Consider the following 20,947-nt stretch of genomic DNA (forward strand, 5'->3'; position numbering starts at 1 on the left):
TTAATTTCTTACCAGGACTTCCAGTTTTTAGGAAAAAATAAAGCAAAAGAATTTACTAATTTGTGAAACGTGTCTTATTTATAGAAGACACTATTCCATTGTTTAAATATCCATTTAAAACACATTACAAACCAAGACACCTAGGGAACCATTTTTCATGGTATTTAGGAATTTTTCAAAAAAATATTGTATATGCACACTAAATCAAAAAGGCTCTTTTGAAACTTTTCAGTAAACACACACACACACACTACTGTGTATGTATATACACTAGCCTAGCACTCGTTTTTGTTTTCTTATGATCTGCCATGTAAACCATATGTTTAACCTTCGTATCACAACACCACATGAAAAAAAATCTTATAAATAAGAATCTTATGAAAAGTAAATGTTGAGTTGGAAAAGCCACCTTTATTTTTATCACCTTTATTTCGAAAATGACAAGAAAGTTTGGTATGGATTAGGTCCTCTCCAAATGAATGAATGAATTGTCAGGTAGGTGCATTTGTCAGCTGTTGGAAATGGTTGTGTATTGTATATATCATTTTGAAAGAACCAAGCTCCTTGTCTATTTGTATCTGGTACAGAAAAGTGTGTAGTGCATTGCAATTGGGCATGACAAGTTTCAGGCTGGAATCTGTTCCCAGGTAATTAATGAATCCCATCCGGGTATAAGAACGCCTTTCTTACGTTTTCGGCTGGAGAGTGCAATGTAGCGAAAGTAAAACCGGGCCAGGAGGCCACTACAGTATATGCAGGGGCAAGGGTATCTGTAACATACAGTCTTCCACAGACTGGTGAGCGACCATCGCAGCTGTGGAAAATGCATCTCTGCCCATGGGCAAAGCCTGATCTGGATCGCGCGGCGGTCCTCTGAAATCCACCCTCCCTGGTTGTCCTTCCAAGCTGCGGTTGCTCGGAATAGCTCGTGTGTGTGACCCGCTGCAGTCTATCGGCTCGCCCTGCGCCGCTCCTTCCTTTCCTCTTGGCTAGAGACATAAGGAAGGCAGGGAGGGGAGTTTAAAGAGCTCAGCGCTCCCTCCTCCCACGTCCTATCAAGAGGATCAGAAAGCCCTTGACGTGGCCCGGAGCCGATTGGCCAGCAGCCGATAGGATCTCTGCGGCCAGCAAATTAAGGCGGAGGAAAGTGTGCGACTGATCGCAGTGTCCCCCCTTCTGCCCTCTGAGCCACTCCGGGCTCCGGCTCCCACCCGCAGAGAGTCGCCGCCGGAGCCAACTCGCTTCTCTCACACGCAGCGAGCCATCTAGCGCAGCGCCCGGGAGAGGATGGTGACAGTCTAACCTAATCCTGTCCGGGGCCTTAGATCCGACCCCGCGGGCGTTGTGAAATCCTAGTTATTCTCCATACACACAAAGTGGTGGGCCCCGCAGTGTCTCCTTGCCTCCCCCGGCCCCGCAAGCTCTCCTAAGTTTGGTTCCCGGGCCGAGTAGCCGGCTCTGTGTTCTCTCGGTTGGCTCCGCTGCTTAGTTTTGTAGGATTTTTATTTGTTATTGGCTGGAAGCTGGGGATCAATTTAAGACCTTCTTGCTTGGTGTGTGTAGGATTTACTCTGTGATCATGGAGTACACAGCATCCCCCAAACCTCAGCTCTCCTCCAGAGCCAACGCGTTCTCCATTGCTGCTCTCATGTCAAGTGGAAGCTCGAAAGAAAAGGAAAGTGCAGAGAGCACCATCAAACCGCTGGGTAAGTTATATTCCTGGGCCGTGCCTGTCTCAGCCGCGGGACTGGATCCTGTGTCGGTCCTGCCCAAACGGATCTCTGGTCCGTTCCAGGAGGCAGGTAGCTAGAGAGGAATGAAGTCAAATATCTGTTGAGAGGGAGGGGCGTTGCGTGTCACTTAATGCTTTGAAAGTCAGAACACGGTGTCGCGAAGCCAACAGATACGAAGCAAAGAAAGTAAAGGAAATTGTTTAAATGCTACGCGGCAGATGTGTGAGGAATCCAGGCTGAGTTTGGTCCATGTTCTGGCTTTCTCTGTGTGTTCTTTTTAGTCTGGTCAAAGAAATACTAACGCATTTGACTACTGTCTGTCCATTTTCCTATATTTTAAATTGGTTCCTTGTGGCATTGATCGCTGTTTTAAGGAGAGGCTTTCCCTCAGAATAACACCAAAACCCAACGCAACCAGTCCAGATGTCGCTGAAACCTGAGGTTTGGAGGCAGTAATAGTTGCAAAGCGTATACATAAAAGGGCAAGTTAACCAAGCTGGGATCCAATTTTAGCAAATTATAAAGCTAGATTGCATGATATACACGTTCATATTTTCATTCGCGTACTTGCATTTAATGGGAGAACATGAGTAATTTTAATAAATAACTAGCACCAGCAAGAGAATTTTAAATTGCCGTTTAATTGCGAAATTCGCTAGACTGCGGCACAAGTCACAGAATAACTTTTGTATCTTCTGTTTTAAGTTCTTATATTTATTTTCCTTACGGAAGCTAAAACCTTATCACAAAGCCATCTTTTTTTTATTCTTGCCGTCATTTTCAGTCGAGGTAGTTTAGAACATTAACCAGTAACCGTTTTCTAAATTACTTCACTTTTAGTGACACTGTTTATTTAACAACCTTTACCATTTATAGAAAATTTCAGTCTGTGAGGAAGAAGGCAGATACGTTTCTCTCCACTCATGTGAATGATGCAAGAGACATTACTTTAAATTGTTATGTAAATTACCTGTACTTTAAAAAGTACAACAAACAAAACCCGAAAACAATTATTACGCTATTGTTTGCAGGTTAACAAGCGCTAATGAAATTATGTAAACCGTTCTGAAAGTTTTTGTTTCTTATCCTTTGATTACTTAGCCTATGCACCCTGTGAGAAGCAAAAATCAAATTATTTATGTTTAATACATAATCATTCTGAATAGTAAGTCATTGTGAGTTTCAACAAATGCGTTCGCTTACAATTATTTAAACCCTTTAGTGAATGTGATTCAAGACGACCGAGTTGAACGTCCAGATTTTTTTATGCGTATATCCAGAAACTCGCAGAAAATTACAGAAAAAAAAAAAAGACAAAAAAAGACTTTCTCCAGAATGGTAGGGTCTAGATTAATAGTATTAAACCAAAAATTGGAGGGATTAAGTATTGCCAGATCGCTTGATATCTGCTACATCTAATAAAGTTATACACTGGCTGATCTACAAAATCTTTCGTGTGTTTTAAATATTCTTTTTGTTTTCTAATTTTTGGTTTATGATGGGATGTAGGCCGGATACGTTATAAAATGTGTGCTTGACACAGAATGCAGTATTTAACTTCCCTTTTGGATTATTCACTGCTTTTGTCTATGTCTACTGGAAATACTTCTTCAAGTCATATTCGATTTCTTCCCACGTTCCAAAACACATTAAAAATCGTCTAGTACACCAAATATCCTAATTCGATGTTTGTATTTTGAGGATGTGGGGGAGAAATCGCTGCTTTGTGATTTTAACAGCGTATTTGTTCAAGTAAAGTTCGCTTGAGTCTGGAGATTCAAATAATATGACAAGCATATTGCTGTATTTTTGATCCAAGATCGTATAAAATGAAACCAGGACAGTGGAATTCGTTAAAGTTCTAACATAAGACGGAAGAGATTATTCTAATAATAATCTCTCTTTGAATTGGTTTCCTTTCAGATGAAAATTAAGTTAAACTATTAAATGTACTTTACAAAACTTGTAAGTTTTTTTGAAGTAAGAAAATAATAGTTTGACGTGTTTGCACATACATTTATCCTAGACAAAATATTAATAGCATTGTCTCTGTATTATCCATAATTTACTGATGGGCAAAATATCCCAACGCCAGATATAGATTATTTTTAAAACCTCTTTTGAGGACGCCAGTTTCCAAACAACACATGTGCATCCTTTGTTTAATAATCATGTATTCTGACTGCTTTCAGAATGTGTTAGCTGTATTTTTCTTCTCTTTCCTTTACTGTAAGCGCAGTCGTTTAAATGATTTAAGGCGAAGTGTTTGGTCAACCTTGTTAGGATACCTGCAAAACTGTAATTATAACAAAGGGGAGCGGGGAAAGAACAAGAATGAGTCTCTGCAAAGACTTCAAAATCCCCTCTTACTGTGTTGGCTTCTGTTTTATAGTTATATCCACGCCGCCCACAATACACTTTCTACCCACAAAATATCTCGTGCATCACACTCAAGTAGTTTCTTTTTGAAGGGTTATAATAATGGAAACAATTAGAAAACCCTCCTGCATTCAATCACACTGACTTGCGCAGTCTGCCCTTATCAAAACTGGAGCCGAATGCTCCTGTTTTAATGAGAATTAGTCATCTTGTGGTCAGTGGCAAAGTGACCTTTCCACTGAAATCCCCTATTAGCAGGAGATATTGGACAATCAGCTTTCCTGTGTGTTTGAAGTGCCCTCCGCGCAAGGGTCTCTGGTCACACAAGAGTAGAAAACCAGTGCAAATATACAGTCAAGTCACTTCCCTTGTTGATTATTTTCTTCTGAAACTTTTAACTTAATCCGGTTCTGTTGATTCCTTCGGAAGTACCAGGCACCAAGACAGGATACTGGGCTAGATGGACCATTGGTCTGACCCTATGTGGCCGTTCTTATGTTCTTCTCTGAACACTCAGTTCTGGAAATGCTTTCTGGGCTCGGGGAAGTGGGGGAAACGTCACTGTATATAAATGATCGACATTCTTGAGATTCAGATGTAGGGAAAGCCGGGGGTTTCTCTCCTCCGGTCCTGAGTCCCTTTGAGGGAGAAATTTCCCAGCTTCCTATTTTTGCGACCTCCTGTCATTTGAGATGCGAGAATGTCCATGATCCTGAAAGGGCTGCATTTGTTTCCTCCATTGGAAATACTACAGCAGAAAGCAGTTCATGTCCAGTCTCTCCAGTAGATAATATTCCCAGGGACCAAGATTCCCCCGCCCCCCCCAAGCTAGTTTAAGGGATTCAGTGTCCGTGTGACACCTGGATAGCAGTCCCTTTAAGAGGGACTCTGAGAATCAGGCCCATTTTAAGGCGTCTCAAGTTACACTCCCAAAAATCTTTAGTGGCTTTGGAAAGACTTAGCCCTGTACAGTGGTTTAGATTTAGACAGGAGCCCATTGCACTACTGGCTCCTGATGGAGTCCTTGTCTACACGGCTCAGAACCTAAATGCCTTATATTTCAGAGCAATGATCGTCTCTCCTCATTGTCATCTCCCGCTCTCTCTCTCTCCTCTTTCAGAACAATTTGTTGAGAAATCCTCCTGCGCTCAGCCCCTGAGTGACTTGTCCAGCCTGGATCCCCACGGGGAGTTCAGCGCCAGCCCCGCCGCCCTCTGCACCGAGCCCCTCATCCCCACCACCCCCATCATCCCCAGTGAGGAAATGGCTAAGATCTCCTGCAGCCTGGAGACCAAAGAGCTGTGGGACAAGTTCCACGAGCTGGGCACCGAGATGATCATCACCAAGTCTGGCAGGTAAGGCTGGAGAGCAGCATGGGGAGCGGGGGAATGAAGCGGGGGGGCGGTGTACTCGCCCCTTTTTCTGTGCTGCCGGCCTGTTACAAGGGACTTGTAAAGAAAACCCCAGGGAATTACAAAAATAAATAAATAAATAAATAAATAAATGCGGCCAGCTGCTGTAGGGCTGGGCTGGGCGGGACTCGCCCTACACCCGGCAAGGTGGAGGGGAGGCAGAACAGCTGCGAGCGCTGGCTCATCGGTGATGGAGGGGAGCAGCCCGCACGCGCCGAAGGGCCCTGGGACTCGCTGGGGCCACCAGGCAGCGCCCGGTGCTAAGGGGTGGGGGGGCTCTGCTTGCAAAGCACAAGCTTATTCTTATGCCGGTGTGCGTCTGAGCTGGGAAGAGAGGTGCCCAGCCCGCGGGATGGGTCGCTCCCCCGGGCCTCTGAGCAATGCTCACCCCCAGGGTCATCCTCCCAAGTTGCACCCCGTGCTAAACTATTGCATGCATTTCCCGCTCCCAACCCGCTACATGGGTTAAAATACTATTCTACATTCGTTTTTAGAATGACAAGTTTGACCCCGAACTCCCAAAAGAAACAAGTATTTTTTTTTTAAATCCCATTTATTTTAAAATTGTTTGCCCTGGGTTTACTATAGAGTCCCTTAGCGCCCCCTGCAGGCCCTATGCCAACACTATGCCTGTCATGCTCAGAGAGAGAGGTCCAGCTGGTTCTTTGTCACACAGACACCATGGAGCTTCCTGGAGAGGAAAGCTCCTGGTGCAATCCGCTGACCGATCAACATCTGCTGGTGTTACCAGATTGTGCTGGAAGTGCTGCAAGTATCCTACCCAGAGCTCCTGGGAAGCGGGGTAGCTGTTGGGAAGGGTGCATCATTCAGTTTCCTCCCACCCACTGATCCTCTTAGCTCTTGTACAGGAGAGTCCGGCCTTCCACTTTGGAGAGGCAGGCTTCCCATGCCATTAGCATTGAGCGCTTGTTGGTTCTGATCCTTTGAGTAGAGGTTGCTCCCAAACATTGGCCCAGGTAGACAGGCTCAAAAGCACTGAGAGAGGTACAATGAATTAGATCGTAATAAGCAATTTGTAAATGCAGGAAAGAACTTCAGATGCATTTGGATTCTTGTGGAGACCTTAAAAGCCTGAGCTTCCAATGTCCCTTTTGCAGATTTAAGGAAGATACTTTTCACTTTGCTTTGTCTCCTTTCCTTTATAATTTAAGAAGTAACCCCCTCCAGCCGCATCAAAGGCTTCTAGAGATTTCATTGGGTTTTGGATTCTGGGCCCTACTGATTTAGGGGACATCTCTCTGCTTGGGAAAGTGCCTGTAGAGTGTAGACTATGCACATCACAGAGTCTGTTCTATGGCTGTGCTGATCCTGATCCCACTGAAATTAATTGCATGACTTCCCAATGATTCAGTGGCTAGTTCAAACCCTTTGTTGACAATTGGGCAGGATCTAGGCAAAAGCTTCTGAAATAACAAGAGATAAGCCATAATGACCATAGACTTCAGTGGAAGCAGAATCGGGCCCTTTATTAGTTGTAAACCAGAGCAACATTAGACAGGTGATCTTTGTGAATTTATATAGTTTTTATATAGTTTTGTGATGTTATATAGTTTTTTAAAATTTTTACTTTGTGTTATAACTCTGTAGCTGTGTATTTGTGCACACACAGAGAGAGTCCTGGAGAAATAAATCATAATATAAATTTGACAAATGTCTCGTTTTTAGGGTCACAACTCATGTGCAACTCCCCCATACTTATTTTAAGTTACTCATAAATTTCTCCAGTAAAAATCTGTTGGTTTTTAGGTCAGTCAAAAACAGTTTTGAAAATTCACAATTTGTGTTATGTTTGGTAGCTGTGTAAGTCACTTGGTAGTAGTTTAATTCCCTGATTATATGATTTTTGTAAGTATCAAATAGCAATGCATGTTTTGTGTTGTAACATCAGGTGTAACATTTGCAATTGGAAGTGCTCGTTTTTATTACTTAAGCAATTTAAAATGCCATTTTTGGTAAATATTGGAGCGTTTAGTCTTAACATTAATTTTTCACCAAAGTTCTTGTAAATAAAGCGCATTTGCTGGAATACTTCTGGAAAACGTTAACAGAGTAAAAGAAAATAAGTTCAACATTTGCAGAAATACTAATGAAAATAGTTTTTGCAATATTTTATCAGCTCCAATATATATATGTATATTTGTGAAAAAAATCACACTGTGTCTATACGAATGATACTCTGAAATTAGAATAATTATACTTTAACTCCTAGGCAGAAAATATATACCATATAAAAATTTATATTTCCTCCTATTTCAAAAAATTACTCTAATATCAGGGTATCCGTTCTATGTGTATTTTATAGGGGTACAGATGGTTTAAATGCCCATCAAATTGAAATATAAATATTTTGAAATTTTTTTCTTCCTGGTGACTTGAATGTAATTTTTTTTTTTTTTAATTTGGAGCAACATTTCAAAAGCTCCTTTTTCTGCTGCCTTTTCATATGTTTATTTTCTAATTTCCTTCTATTTCAGGAGGATGTTTCCTACTATTAGGGTTTCCTTTTCGGGAGTGGATCCTGAGGCCAGGTACATAGTGCTAATGGATATAGTTCCAGTGGACAATAAGAGATATAGATACGCTTACCACAGATCTTCCTGGTTGGTAGCTGGAAAAGCTGACCCTCCGCTTCCTGCAAGGTTTGTTCATTTCATAGTTGATCTCTCTCTCTCTCTCTCTCTTTTTTTTTTTTTTAAGAAAATGCTGAAAAAATACCTTTGAATGATCGTTCAAAGCTGTTTGCACACAGTGCTCTAAGAGCCTTAGTCTTTGTCCACTGGAGCTGATGGCAACGCTCCCATTAATTTCAGTGGTACACTGTCAAGTCCTGTATCCATACATGAGCCAAATATTTGACTTATGCTAGAGGTTCCAAAGGCAAGCAGGATTTGGCCTGAGGATCAGTTACAGAAAATGGTTCTGACAATCAAAAGAGAAGGAAACTTTAAAAAAGACATTTATTTTCCTCTTGTTATGACTTTTTTCCTTTGGGCCTCCTTTTTAAAGTAATCCAGGTGCCTTCAGCTCAATGCCAGTAGAAATATTAAATTACAGCTTTGATACCATTTAAAGTAGAATTTCCAGATTATTTGCTAACCACTGACCAATGTTTTCCAATTAATGAGTTTACTACTATACTATACTCATCTCTTATGTCACCTAGTGTGCATGTATCAAATATAAAAACACACACACACGGGTCATTTTTTCAGGAAATGTAGGATTTCTGAAACTTTGGAATAATAAATAAAGTTAAACAAGTTAACCCCTTTTTCACAATGACCAAAACAGACAGTTCACTTCTAAAACGATTGCCTCACAGCAATTGGTACGACATGGTTGTGAACTCGTTGTGGAACATGTGGGCAGGCAGGTTGCCTCAGCTTCGGTACAGAGCTAGCTAAGCTTCAGCACGTAGGTCTCAATTTATCAGAACATGTAAGCATTTCCTTACATCTGTGCTGAACAAGGTTGGAGTTAAGGACCTACTCAAGTCCCACCGACTTAATTAAGACTTAAGCAGATGCCTTGGTGATTTTTCTGAATTGGAGCGTTAGGCTTCTGTCGTGTTTTGGGCTGCAGCCCAGGCCAGTGAGAGGTTGTGTCATTGCTTGTCCTGTAACCCTGCGTGTCTTAAAATGAGCTGCTGCTGTAGCTTCCTGTCTGGATGTTCTCAGCCAGCATACGAGCATGCACTGAGTATCTGTGTGGTAAGCCCTGGTTCAGCAACTCTGACTCCAGCAGCCTGCTTGTTACACCACAGCCACACTCTGATCTCCACCAGTCTTGGTTATCTCTAAGCCAAGAGACCCCAACATATCCCCAGTCCCGAATTTCCCCCAAACCATCTGCCCTGAAATGTCCAGCCCTCTCCTGGACCACTCAGAGACATAATAAGGTTTGTTTGTTCCCTTAAAGAGTATGTACCCAGCACCTTGCCACATTAACTGGAGTAAGCAACTACTTCACTTCAAACACAGTACTGGGTTAGTTTATATTAAAATAAAACAAGTTTATTAACAACTTGACATAGGTTAAATGATGCCAAATAAAAGAAATAAAGGCAGAGATGGTACAAGCAAATAAAAGTGAAAATGCATCTAAAAGTCTAAAACTTAATCTAGCAAGGTACAGTCTTTGTTTAAGATGGTTTCTGTCACCAATTATTTGTTGTTCTGCACGGCCGACTGTCTCTCTGTCAGGACCTTTCTCATTCCCAAAGAATTGTGTTTGTTCTCAAAGTCAGGAGGCCTTCTGGGGATTCAGTCTCCTGTGTCTGCCTGAGGGGCAGGAGTCATGTCAGTTCTCTGTCTCTCGAGTTCAGGCTCAAGACAACCCCTCTGGTTTAGCTTGATAGCTTTGTTTATGGTTAGTATGTAAATTGAGGTAAACCAATGTTCCTTCTAGGACATACATGTTTATCATCTTTATTTAGGCTACTCTCTTTGTCTTAAACATGCTCTAGTAACATTATACAGAGGGAATACATAACTTCACTTGTAAGGTTAACCCATGCATTTTACAATGACATTAATGACCAGTGTGTTATTAGTTTTGAAATGATACCTTACAAGGCATATTTTGTATAAACATAATTGCAATCATGTGTAGAGTCTGAATACAGGGGTGCTTAGGGCCACAGTCCTAATCCTGCATTGAGAACCATATGGGTGGACTCCTGTGTCCACAAGGAACCTCTTTGAATTCAATGGGGCTCTGCGTGTGCACTGGGGCCCACCTGCAGAGTTCTAAATGCAGAGCCAGGGCCTTGGATGCTATAAAGACAGGCACATTAGAAATACCTAAGATAGGTAGGAAAAAATGGAAGCATTTTCTTGTGTGCAATTATGGGGCCAAATGCGAGCAGTCCTACAGAACACATGACATCTCACAGACTGCTGATCTCTGGTAGGCAGTTCAGGTTTTGTATCAGTGAAAAAATGTCTATGCTCGGATGACAAAGGTACATCAGATTCAGCAAGTTAGCAGTTGTGTTTGCTTTCAGGGAAAACAATAATTTACTTTTCCCTTTTCTTTTTCTTTTCTTCTTTATTCATTAATTTGTATGTGGTAGCACATAAGGGCTTCAGTTGAATCAGGATCCCATTTTGCTAGGTGCTGTACAAACACAGACCAAAAAAGATGGTTCCTGACCCAAAGAGTTTACAGTCAAAATAACATCAATAATAATAATAATTCAGGAAAGTACACAAATGGCCTTAGGGCGGGATTCTTGGTTTCTTGCATCCAGTGCATTTTGGATCCCTTTAGATATGCTAATAATCCATATGTTGGTTTTGTAGCTAGCTAATATAGATCATCTCAATAAAAAAATTCAGAGTAATATATTATGTGGACATGAAGAGGCTGATCTCACGCCAACTGAACTCGTACTGACTTTGACGGGACCACAGTCAAGCTCTATATGATTTTATTAGTAGTATTGTTTAAAGTTTGTATTGTGGCAGTACTTAGAGGTCCCAATCAGGTACAGTATCTGTACAAACACATGGCAAATGACAGTCCCTGCTTCATTTTCACCATGTTTAACCAAAACAATATGGATCATAAACCAGGCTATAGGTTGTTCTTTTATCCCTTCTGTTAACATAATAATTTGCTGCTTACTCACAGTTTTATTTCTTATTGAAAAATATAATATTTCCTTGTGGAAGAAGGAAGGTAATATCTGTAAAGGATGGCAGGATTTGGGGAGCTCTGGTGTATTTGTGTTACACTGATCTGTTGCTGGTTTTGGAGTGTCAATGCTAACATTTTATCAAATAAGATCTGTTTAAATGTATTGCTGCAAGTAAGTAATTGATAACTGTTATTTTTTTAAAGTGGTGTTTACCTATCAGTGTCTTTTTTGATTTCTTGCACCCTTCTCTTTGCTCTCTTAAATCTGAATAATCTGCAGTGTTGTGAGCTAAAAACTGCTGAATCCCTTGGGTACTTTCTGAGATGCTGTGGGGTCTTGCAGGATTTTATGATAACTGTATATCAACTGTACACAACACTTTGTAGATGTGTAGTGGGAATTCCCACAACTTGGGTAGGTTTGTAATAAATCTCGGCTGCTGACAACACAGATAAACAAATGACCCTTTCTTTTTTATATTTTTGTGCTGGGTGCACGTGATATAAAATTATTTTTAAAACCAATATTTTAATACTGTTTTATTTATTTATTTTATTTATTTATTTTAATAAAGCTTCAGGGCCTGATCCTGCTCAAATTGAAATTAAAGGTAAAACTCCTATTGACTTAAATTTGAGTTCAGTTCTGCTCCCAGTATCAGGTCAGTGGTTACATTTTCACATAAATGATTTCTAAGATCCTAAGCCTGCAAACACACCTGGGCTTTAACTTTAGTAACATGAGACATATAATTGGGGCTACTCCATGTGCTTAAGTGTTTGCAGGATCAGACAGAACCTATGGCATTAAGATGCTGATCCCTCAAAGATATACGTACATGCATAACTCTACCAATATGAATAGTCTCAGTGATGTCAATGAGATTATTCGTGGGAGTACAGTTATGCAGATGTGTAAATTGCTTCAAGATTAGGGCCTTAAGGCTTTTCTTTATTTTACTATAAAAGTAACTTTCAACACTAGGACAACAACGGTACTTGAAATTAATAAGTACTATATGATGCCACTGGGAAGATTATCCCTTCATGGATCTTCACTATAAATAACAATTATATCCTTTTCTTCCTGCTGTCAACATTTAAATCAAGTTTATGTGACTTGAATAAAAACACTTTTCAGAAAATCCTTGTAAAGCTTTTAAAGTGCTTCCAGGGATAGATTTTTTTCTTTCTTTCTGTCTTACAAGCTACAGAGAACGTTGGAAAGAAATACCAGTCTTAAAAATTCCTGCATGTACCTTTATACTGTACCCTCCCTCTTTCCTCTCCCTTTTTGCATTGAGAAATGTTTTTGCTTCATTGACTTGGCTAGCCTAACAGACCCATAATGGTCTGGGGATTGAATGTGTATTATTTATGCATTTGTAACAGACAGTAACAAAGAAACTTTTTTTTATTACATTTTCAAACTTGCAATTTGAGCTCGATTCTGCCAACTTTCTGTCTGTACAAAGTACAAATTAAGTCAGTTAAAAGTCACATGCCTGGAGGGCTTCCAGGATCAGGCCCAATATTAACAAACTGAACAAAAGGAAAATGTAATGAATACACTAGAAGGAACCTAAAGTAATCAGCTTAAACCTTGACTACTGTTGCAGGTAATGTAAAATAACTTACAGTAAACCATACATTTATATCAAAATGTGGCTCCTAAAATCTTTGTAAATGGAACTGAACCTCTCATAACAAAGTGCTCACTAACTTCACTGGGAGTACTGTGTATTCCAATGGAATGCCTGTGTTTATTTCTCTAATCTATTTGTTCATCAGTTCTCTGTGCACCAGCCGCCCACTATATCTAATTTTGAATCATCCTGCGTTTGGTTTACCAGATCTGGTTATGGGAGAAGTCAGTAGATTGGTACAGTTCAAACATGTGGGGCCATATATTTCTGTACGATGCAAGGCACATGAAAATGTGTAAAGAGAAAATTACCTGGGACTAACCAGTGAGTTAAAATCCAAAAAAGTGGTTGAGATCTATGGTGCCACAGGCAAAATCTCTGAAGGAAATTCCTCATGGCCAACAGTGCACATTAATATGTGCAAGCAACCATGGGTTGGGCGCGGGGCATGACCTCCCTCTGTGATTTTCCCATCAAGGTGACTGTTAGTATTCAACCAATGTATAGGCCCCCATAGCTGTGGCAAGAGTTAACGGCGTGTGTTTGGTTTAAGGTAACTGTGCCCAGCAGATAAACACAGAATGGTCTCTACTCACTCTCCAAACATACATCTGAAACAGTTTGGCTCTTTGATCCTAGTTAGTCATATCTTGGTAAGATTGATTCTCTGTGAAAATGGTGTGCAGTATTGCCAAACCCATCCATTCAGAATCATGAGTCAGGCTCCCAAAAATCACAAGTCTGGCTTACAAATCATGAGGTTTAAAAACAATACATTTTGGGTTCTTTTTTATTTACCTTCTGGCTTTTGAGCCAGTAAGGTTAACATTTTTTATCTCTTCTCCACAACCATCAGGGCTAAAGACCTTTTTTTTTAAAATGAAAGCTGAGGTGCTCATGAAATAACATGACTCCAAGAGCTGGGGCTTTAAGATAAACACCATTTATCACAAGTCTCATGATAAAACCATGAGAGTCAACAACACTGAGTATGGTGCACTGTTTTTCCCATTCCACACCCTCTTTCAGATACCAGGGACCTACCGCTCAATGGTGTACAACTGGCACTCTTTTTGGGGCAAAGAAGCATCTGGAGAAGCAATCGTGCATTGAAAGAGATAACTTGTAATTTCTATCATGGGTCTCAGACCTGGCCCACAGACGTAATGGGAGGATTCCAAGATTGGGCCAAATAAGTCAGTTGAAGAGAATGGGCCAGATCCTCAGATGGTGTTAATCGACATTGACTTAAATGGAATAACTCCAGTTTACACAAGCTGAGGATCGGGGACAACTTCCTTTCATTAAAAGTCACAAACAAATAATAGTATTAAATCATTTTCAGTTACATACAAGTTATATATGCTAAAGAGCCCAGCACTTGTAATTGTTCTGGTCACAACATAAGCCTCTCACACATCCTCTGCGCTTCCTTTCATCCTGCCAGCTTTCCCAAGTAGCAGCTTGTTAACTACATAGAGGCAATGATTTTTTTTTCATGTCAAACCACTGTATCTGACTGCAACCTTTATCTTCTTATTAATGTTATCACAACTAAAGTGACCCAGTGCAGGTGAAAATAATTACCAAGCTTCATGTTAATAATAAGAAAAAATACAACTTATCTGGGTTCCCTGACTAGTTCTCTAACTGCAGTATGCCTTTTTCTTTGAGCTGGAGTCATTGTTATTTTAAGCGCTTATTAGTACAGCTGCTGGAAGACATGATCAATTTTTCTTTCGGAAAAAAGACATAACAGTGAAACGATGTCTCTATTTTAGATTATTTTTATCCGCTGCTTAGATAGAATTAGTTTGCTTATAAAAGAATAATATGCTTAGTGAATGAGAAAGTCTTTAAAAAGATGGATTCTTCATTATATTCCAGTGGGTGAAGAACTCAGTCATGTCTTCTATAATTTTTCATGAGTAGTTATGGTATTTCATGGATGCAGCTTAAGGGAATCCTATATTTCTTGCTTTGCTGGTAGATCAGTGTGGTTCTAAGATTTGAGAAAATACCTCTTGGTGAGGCCATTGGATATCGTGAAGGCATAAGACTTATTTTAATTTTGTGTGGATACATGTTTATAAAGTCAGTACCATTTACACAAATCTGACTGTAAGACTTCTGTGTTTGTTTGGTTTTTTAGGTTGTATGTGCACCCTGATTCTCCATTTACAGGGGAACAATTATTAAAGCAGATGGTGTCCTTTGAAAAAGTGAAACTGACGAACAATGAACTGGATCAACATGGGCATGTGAGTAACCTACTCTGTGGTAAGGAGTGAAAAAAAAAACAGCACAAATTAGCTATGAGTCTGTTACAGTATGACATTAATTGGCACACTTCTTGGCACTCTGATCCTGATGGCAAAAGTTCAAATGGGCTTTGAGACTGACCTACCCTTCCACCTTTACAAGTGGTCCCTTCATGTCAGTGGCAGTGCAATGGCAGAGGCTTGTGGGAAAGTTTGTACTCATTGGTTTGCCCTCTGCTGGAGATGATCAGATGACTTCAGACTTCCTGGCTTGTCAATTCAACACCTTTCATCAGTGTCACATTTCCCTTTTGTGGGAGATGTGTGGCATTACCCATTGCAGTCAAAGGCCATAGACAGCTTGTAAAAAAAGAACTATCTTAGCTTCCATGATTTATCATTTGTATATTAATTTATTAACGGGATGGATGGGGTAAAGCCCAGATCATCATAGTGTTCTGATCCCATTTCCACTGCTATCAAAGGGGCAGAATCCAGACCTAAATCAGGGGCAACATCCAGTGTCAAAGAGAAGAGAAAAGAGACACACATGGTTTTGTCTAATATGTTTCCATCTCTCTTTTGCTTTGACTTGCCCACTGGATAGTGCTCTGATCTCTTAGACGCTACCAAGTGCCTTGTCATGTATACTTGCAAATCCTGCTCTGCTGAATTTGGTGTCAGTGCCCTAAGCAATCTACATGGGAGGGGTTCAACAGGGGCATGTCTTTTCCTTGCTGACCCAAAGTGGACTGGGCTTGGTGTCAGTAATGTAGTCCTGACACACCAGGAAGGGTTAATCCAACACTGAAACAAAGGATGTAAAATTAAAAAGACAAAATTGCTCCAAAGTCAATTGTGTTAGCTATAGAAACACTCAACCTTTACATAAATTAAACACAGGGCGTCACGGGGTGAACTCGGGCCTTTAAGGGGTTTAAGTCCCCACTCTGATCTGTGCCAGGTTTTCCTCCTAAGTTAACGGGCTTGGAAAAGAGAAAGCATGTGGCTGAGAGCAGGTGGCTGGGAGCCCGACCTGGTGCAGGAGGATCAGCAGTGGCTCTCTGCTGGGAAGCCTTTTCATGGGAAGGCTTAAGACCTTGTGAATTGTCTAACTTGGTGGGAAGAAGTCCTGATGGAACCCAAGCCTGAAGAGTAGGCTCAGGATGGGAGGGTTTCCTGTACAAGATTTAGACAATGTAAATTAGTGTTAATAAGTGAGACCGCAGGAAGGGAGAGCTGGTTTTGAAAGATAAAATATGGAGGGAGGAGGCATCTGAGATACGGACTAAGGAAACTGAAGCATGGGGATATCAGACATTGGAGACCCCCTCCTCTTACAGTGGGTTATTCACTGCTTTTTCAGAGTGTTTGATAAAGCAGGTTGCTGTCTGAATTGTCCAGTAGGAATATTTCCAATATGAATGAGAGTTTTAAGGACAGCAGCGTTGAGCCAAAGCATTTTCATGGGAAATACCTCCTGAAAGCAAAAAAAGAAAAGAACAGATGCCAACACACTATTCTTTTCTGAAGAGCTGTAGGTATATTTTTCTTAAATCCTCCCCCCCACACTTTTCTGGCTAACATGTTTTTGTTTTTGTTTTTTGCTCTTGTTCCATAAGAGATCTCTAGAAGCAAAGCCGGTTTTTTGTTTTTGTTTTGTTTCAATGAGCCCTAAGGTCTTGATCCTGCAATGAGATCTGTGTGGCTGAATGTTGTGCATGCAAAGACCACTGACATCAGAGAGGCTCCAGGTGGATAAAGGGATGCCCTTGTGTGGAATTCATTGTAAGAGTGAAGCATTTATTTTCTTAAACGATCTAAGACATTTTTATATATGTATATAAAATCTGACAATCTACATGCTGTAACAAATATATTTTTTGTAAACGCAAGGCAGTTCATTTTAAAAAAATCACTTTCCTGAGCTAATGCTGCAAACGATCACTTTATAGTGAAACCCACTTCTGTGAATACCACACAAGGGGACAATCCTGCACAAAGAACACACACTGGCGTAGCAAATAGTCCAATAGAATGGCTACGAGTGCTGCTGATGTCATCTCCTTGTGAAATTATTAAGGGCCAGATTGTGACTTTCAAAGCAACAGCAACATGTTTGGGAGGGGCGTGGACGTGCCCTGAATTTGGCTTTGTCTCCACTAGCACTTTTGTCGGCAAAACTTTTGTCGGTCAGGTGTGTGGGAGAAAAACCCCACACCACTGACTGACATAAGTTTCACTACTGCTGCTTGTTGAGCGTGGTTTAATTATGCCACCAGGAGACTCTCTTCCGTTGGCATAGAGCAGCTACACGGGACATCTTACAGCGGCAGAGCTGTGCTGCTGTAAGGTCCGTAGTGTAGACAGAGCCTTAGTGGAAGTGGCTGCAGCCACTCTACCTGACGAGAGTCAGGCAGCGAGAGTGCCTCTGGTGGTGCTGGAGACAGCATCTCCACCTCCTTTTTGGAGGTACAGTCTATGTTCTCCCCCTCATTTGGTTAACTAAAGCATGTAGCAGGATGGAAGGGCCTGTCCATACCCTCACCCACGCCTACCCTTTTTGCTGTATGTAGTAACATGGCTAGTACTATGACTCCCTCAAATCTTGCATCAAGGAATACAACCACTTGGATCATGACTACCCCCTGCACAGGTGGAGAATCAGAGAAACAAGGCAGAGAACTTTCCTCTTTTCTTGCTCATGTGTGCAGGGAGCCACTAGAGTCTGATCCTAAATCTGCTGGGCACCAATGTACCACAAGATGATGGCATTCCCATAAAGGAAGATCTCACCAAAGATAAAGGACCTGACAATGCATCCCTGTTGCATGCAACACTCCTGTTTACATCCAGTGCCACACAAGGACTGTAGTACCAGGTCCAAACGCTGTGGGAAGAACATATTGGTCTATGTATTTATTTTAGAACACTCTCCATTTAATTTTTGTGTCCTTTTATGTTGGAGTAGTTGTCAATATGTAAATACCATCACCAGATACTGTATAGACCTATGAAACAAATTCATTCTATGAAGCCTTTGAAACAGATGGTTCTTTGAATTATGGCAATGATATTTTTGAGTTAAGCAGCTTTGATTTTTAGGCCTTCTGAAATGGCACCTTTGAATTTAAAAAGCTCCTTTTCTCTGACTGGTTCTCTTATGTGGCCTATTAAAATGTTCATTGCATTTGACAAGCCATATTGGCTCATGAGGGAGTCTTAATGGCCTTAAAATGCCTTAATATTTTCGGTTTTCAGATACAAAAGTTGAAACTATGCTAACCCCTGTTTTTTATGGTCACTTGTTCTTTCCATCCCCTGAAAGACACTTCTGGTTGTTGTTACAGGATGTAAAGTGGTGAGGTGTTCTATTTATAGAAGGGTTCTTTTTCTGAAACAAAGTCCACCTGAAGTGAAGAAATGTTCTTTTTTAATTTTAAGCTTAGCATTTGTTTTTCTTCTCTTATTCTGAGACTTCTGGACTTGTATCCTTAATATACATAACAAGAGTGATGGCACTATTTGTATTCAGTCTATGCACTGGGCAGTAGTCTTTTCATTGTGTGCATGACATAAAGTTTGTTGCAAGGAAACACACAGTAAAACTCTGCATTTGTATGTGTCTCTGGTTTACATCTTAGAACTAAGAATAATTATAGAAATAATATGTTGAACACTTTTGTCTTTCTTTCTATTTATGGAACATTTATGAATGATTTTTCTCAAATTTATTTTAAAAAGCTGGTAAAATTTTTCACAAATTCCATATACTTTATGGCTTGCTACTTATGCCTTGCTGTGATTGATGACATATATCACATGGTATTATTTCCATTCCCTGATTAGATCAGCTCTGAGTATAACTCTTGCATGGCATTTGTGCTAGAGAAACTTGATTGCATGCGTGTTCCCAGAAAATGCACACACAGGGTATCAACGTGGCTTATGAGTAATCATTTCAGCTGGGATTTTCAAAGTAGCCTATGGGAGTTAGACACTAACTTTCTTCAATGGACAATGGGTGCCTAAATCACTGAAGCTACTTTGAAAATCTCAACCTATAAATGTGAATAAATATTAGTGGACACTTGTTTGCAGTATTCACCCAGCTCTAATATTTACGAGCCTTGCCACATTCACTGTTCATCTAATACATACATGAGTAGACTTGTCTCTGTCTGGCATACACAGAGTAGTATACATGTGCACCTAAGGTATATGCACTTGTGTGGTGGCAGTACGGGGGGGGAGGGGAAGAGGTGTAAACAACTACAGAAACAAAGAAGGGGGGTGCGATTAAATAAATTTGAGAACTACTGACTTAAACTATCATTCATATCACTTTTGAATTGGGCGCAGAGTACAGTGTTTCTTTATGGCTGATGCGCTTCATGAACCAGGTTGATTATGAAAGTTTTGTATGCAAGAAGAGAGAGGGGCACTGAAATGCACTAACTGGAGGGCTAAGAGTGACACACAGTTGGGAGTGGATAAAGAAGACAAAAGAGCAGTGAGGTGAGAAACTCTGGAGCAGCCTAGGGGATGGAAGGGGAAGTGGGAGAAGGGCAGAGAAGTAGATGAGGTGATGTATTGTGCAGTGACTTGAAGGTGAGAGCAAGGAGCTTGAAATCAATGCAGAAACAGAGTGCAAGCCAGAGTCAGGAAGAATACTGAAATGGTAAACGTTTGCTTACTACACAAAGCACTAAAACAATGTCTCATTCTCATGATGATTGTAATGCACTAAATTCTGCTCTCCATTGCACATGTGCATCCCCACTGAAATCAGAGTACAAATCAGAGCAGTACTTGGCCCAATGGGAGAAGAAAAAGGTACAGTAGGAATCGACTGATGTAACACAGCTGATGCAAGAGCACAGCTGTAATGCAATAGGTAACCTGCATTATTTACTGAGTTATCAAGAAAGACTGTGTTTCTCCTGTTGACTTTCAGTTTAACACTTTTCTTTGAATGTAGATCGGCTATTCCAGATGATGTACTGAATTTCCTGTGAGCTCTTTGCAGCCCTGTAAAACGGAACTACCTACCCAATCCCACTGCCAGTTTAGTCTCAAAACTGTGATTATATCTAGAATGAAAAATGGTGCAAACCTAACTCTACGTTTCATTTTTATATTCTAGTATTGTGATTAGAAACTGGGCAAATAGAACTCAGTCCGATGCCAACGGAAGTGAATGGGTGTCTTTCCTATGGTTTCAGTGGGCACTGAAGTCAGTTAATTGGAGGATTAGACAAGAATGGATTTTTTTCCACAAGCAAATATTAATGAAGAAAAATGGCAAAATTTGCAACAAATATTCCCTTTGATGCGTTACTCACGGTCCTCCTCTGCTTTTTGATTTCTGTTAGTTTAGCAGTCAGATTTGAGTATATAGGACAAGCTGCTTTAAAAGCCAGGTTTGCACCATAAGGACCTGATTTATTTTTCCAAAGGGGCCACAAGCGGGCATCATTTTGTGTGTGTTCACAACTTTATAGTTGCCCACTCCTGTGTGTACACTTTTCAAGCACTCAAACTTGCCTGGGCAGTTAATAACTTCAAACACCCTTGCACATAAGTGATAGAATGTGCACGTGTCAAACCTAGCTCCTGGATGAACAAGTGTTAATTCTTGGAGAGAGTGTGCTCAGGAATTTTGCGCACGCATAAAAGGAGGCCATTTTCTGAAATTTATGCCTTAATGGCCTGGTTATCAGAAGTGAGCACCCATTGAAGTCAAAGGAAGCGGAGGTGCTCAGCACCTCTGACAGTCAGCTCCTACGTATCTACATTTCTGCTGCCATGGTGTAGCCCTGTAACTTTAATGTGCACTGGCTTTTTCTGTTCAA

At 40.7% G+C, this 20,947-nt stretch overlaps 1 protein-coding gene across 1 annotated transcript in view; it reads left to right on the top strand.

Moving 5' to 3' along the window:
- Positions 1-1,287: 1,287 nt before the first annotated feature.
- TBX20 (T-box transcription factor 20) overlaps positions 1,288-20,947 on the top strand; it is a 50,790-nt gene continuing 31,130 nt past the window's right edge. The window contains exons 1-4 of the mRNA XM_007065883.4: positions 1,288-1,706; positions 5,233-5,467; positions 8,020-8,184; positions 14,984-15,092. Coding sequence (XP_007065945.2) covers positions 1,580-1,706; positions 5,233-5,467; positions 8,020-8,184; positions 14,984-15,092 — 636 coding nt within the window. The 5' untranslated portion in view covers positions 1,288-1,579. The remainder of the gene's footprint in view (positions 1,707-5,232; positions 5,468-8,019; positions 8,185-14,983; positions 15,093-20,947) is intronic.

This window comes from Chelonia mydas, chromosome 2 (assembly GCF_015237465.2).
Source record: "Chelonia mydas isolate rCheMyd1 chromosome 2, rCheMyd1.pri.v2, whole genome shotgun sequence".
NCBI classification, from domain to species: Eukaryota; Metazoa; Chordata; order Testudines; family Cheloniidae; genus Chelonia; species Chelonia mydas.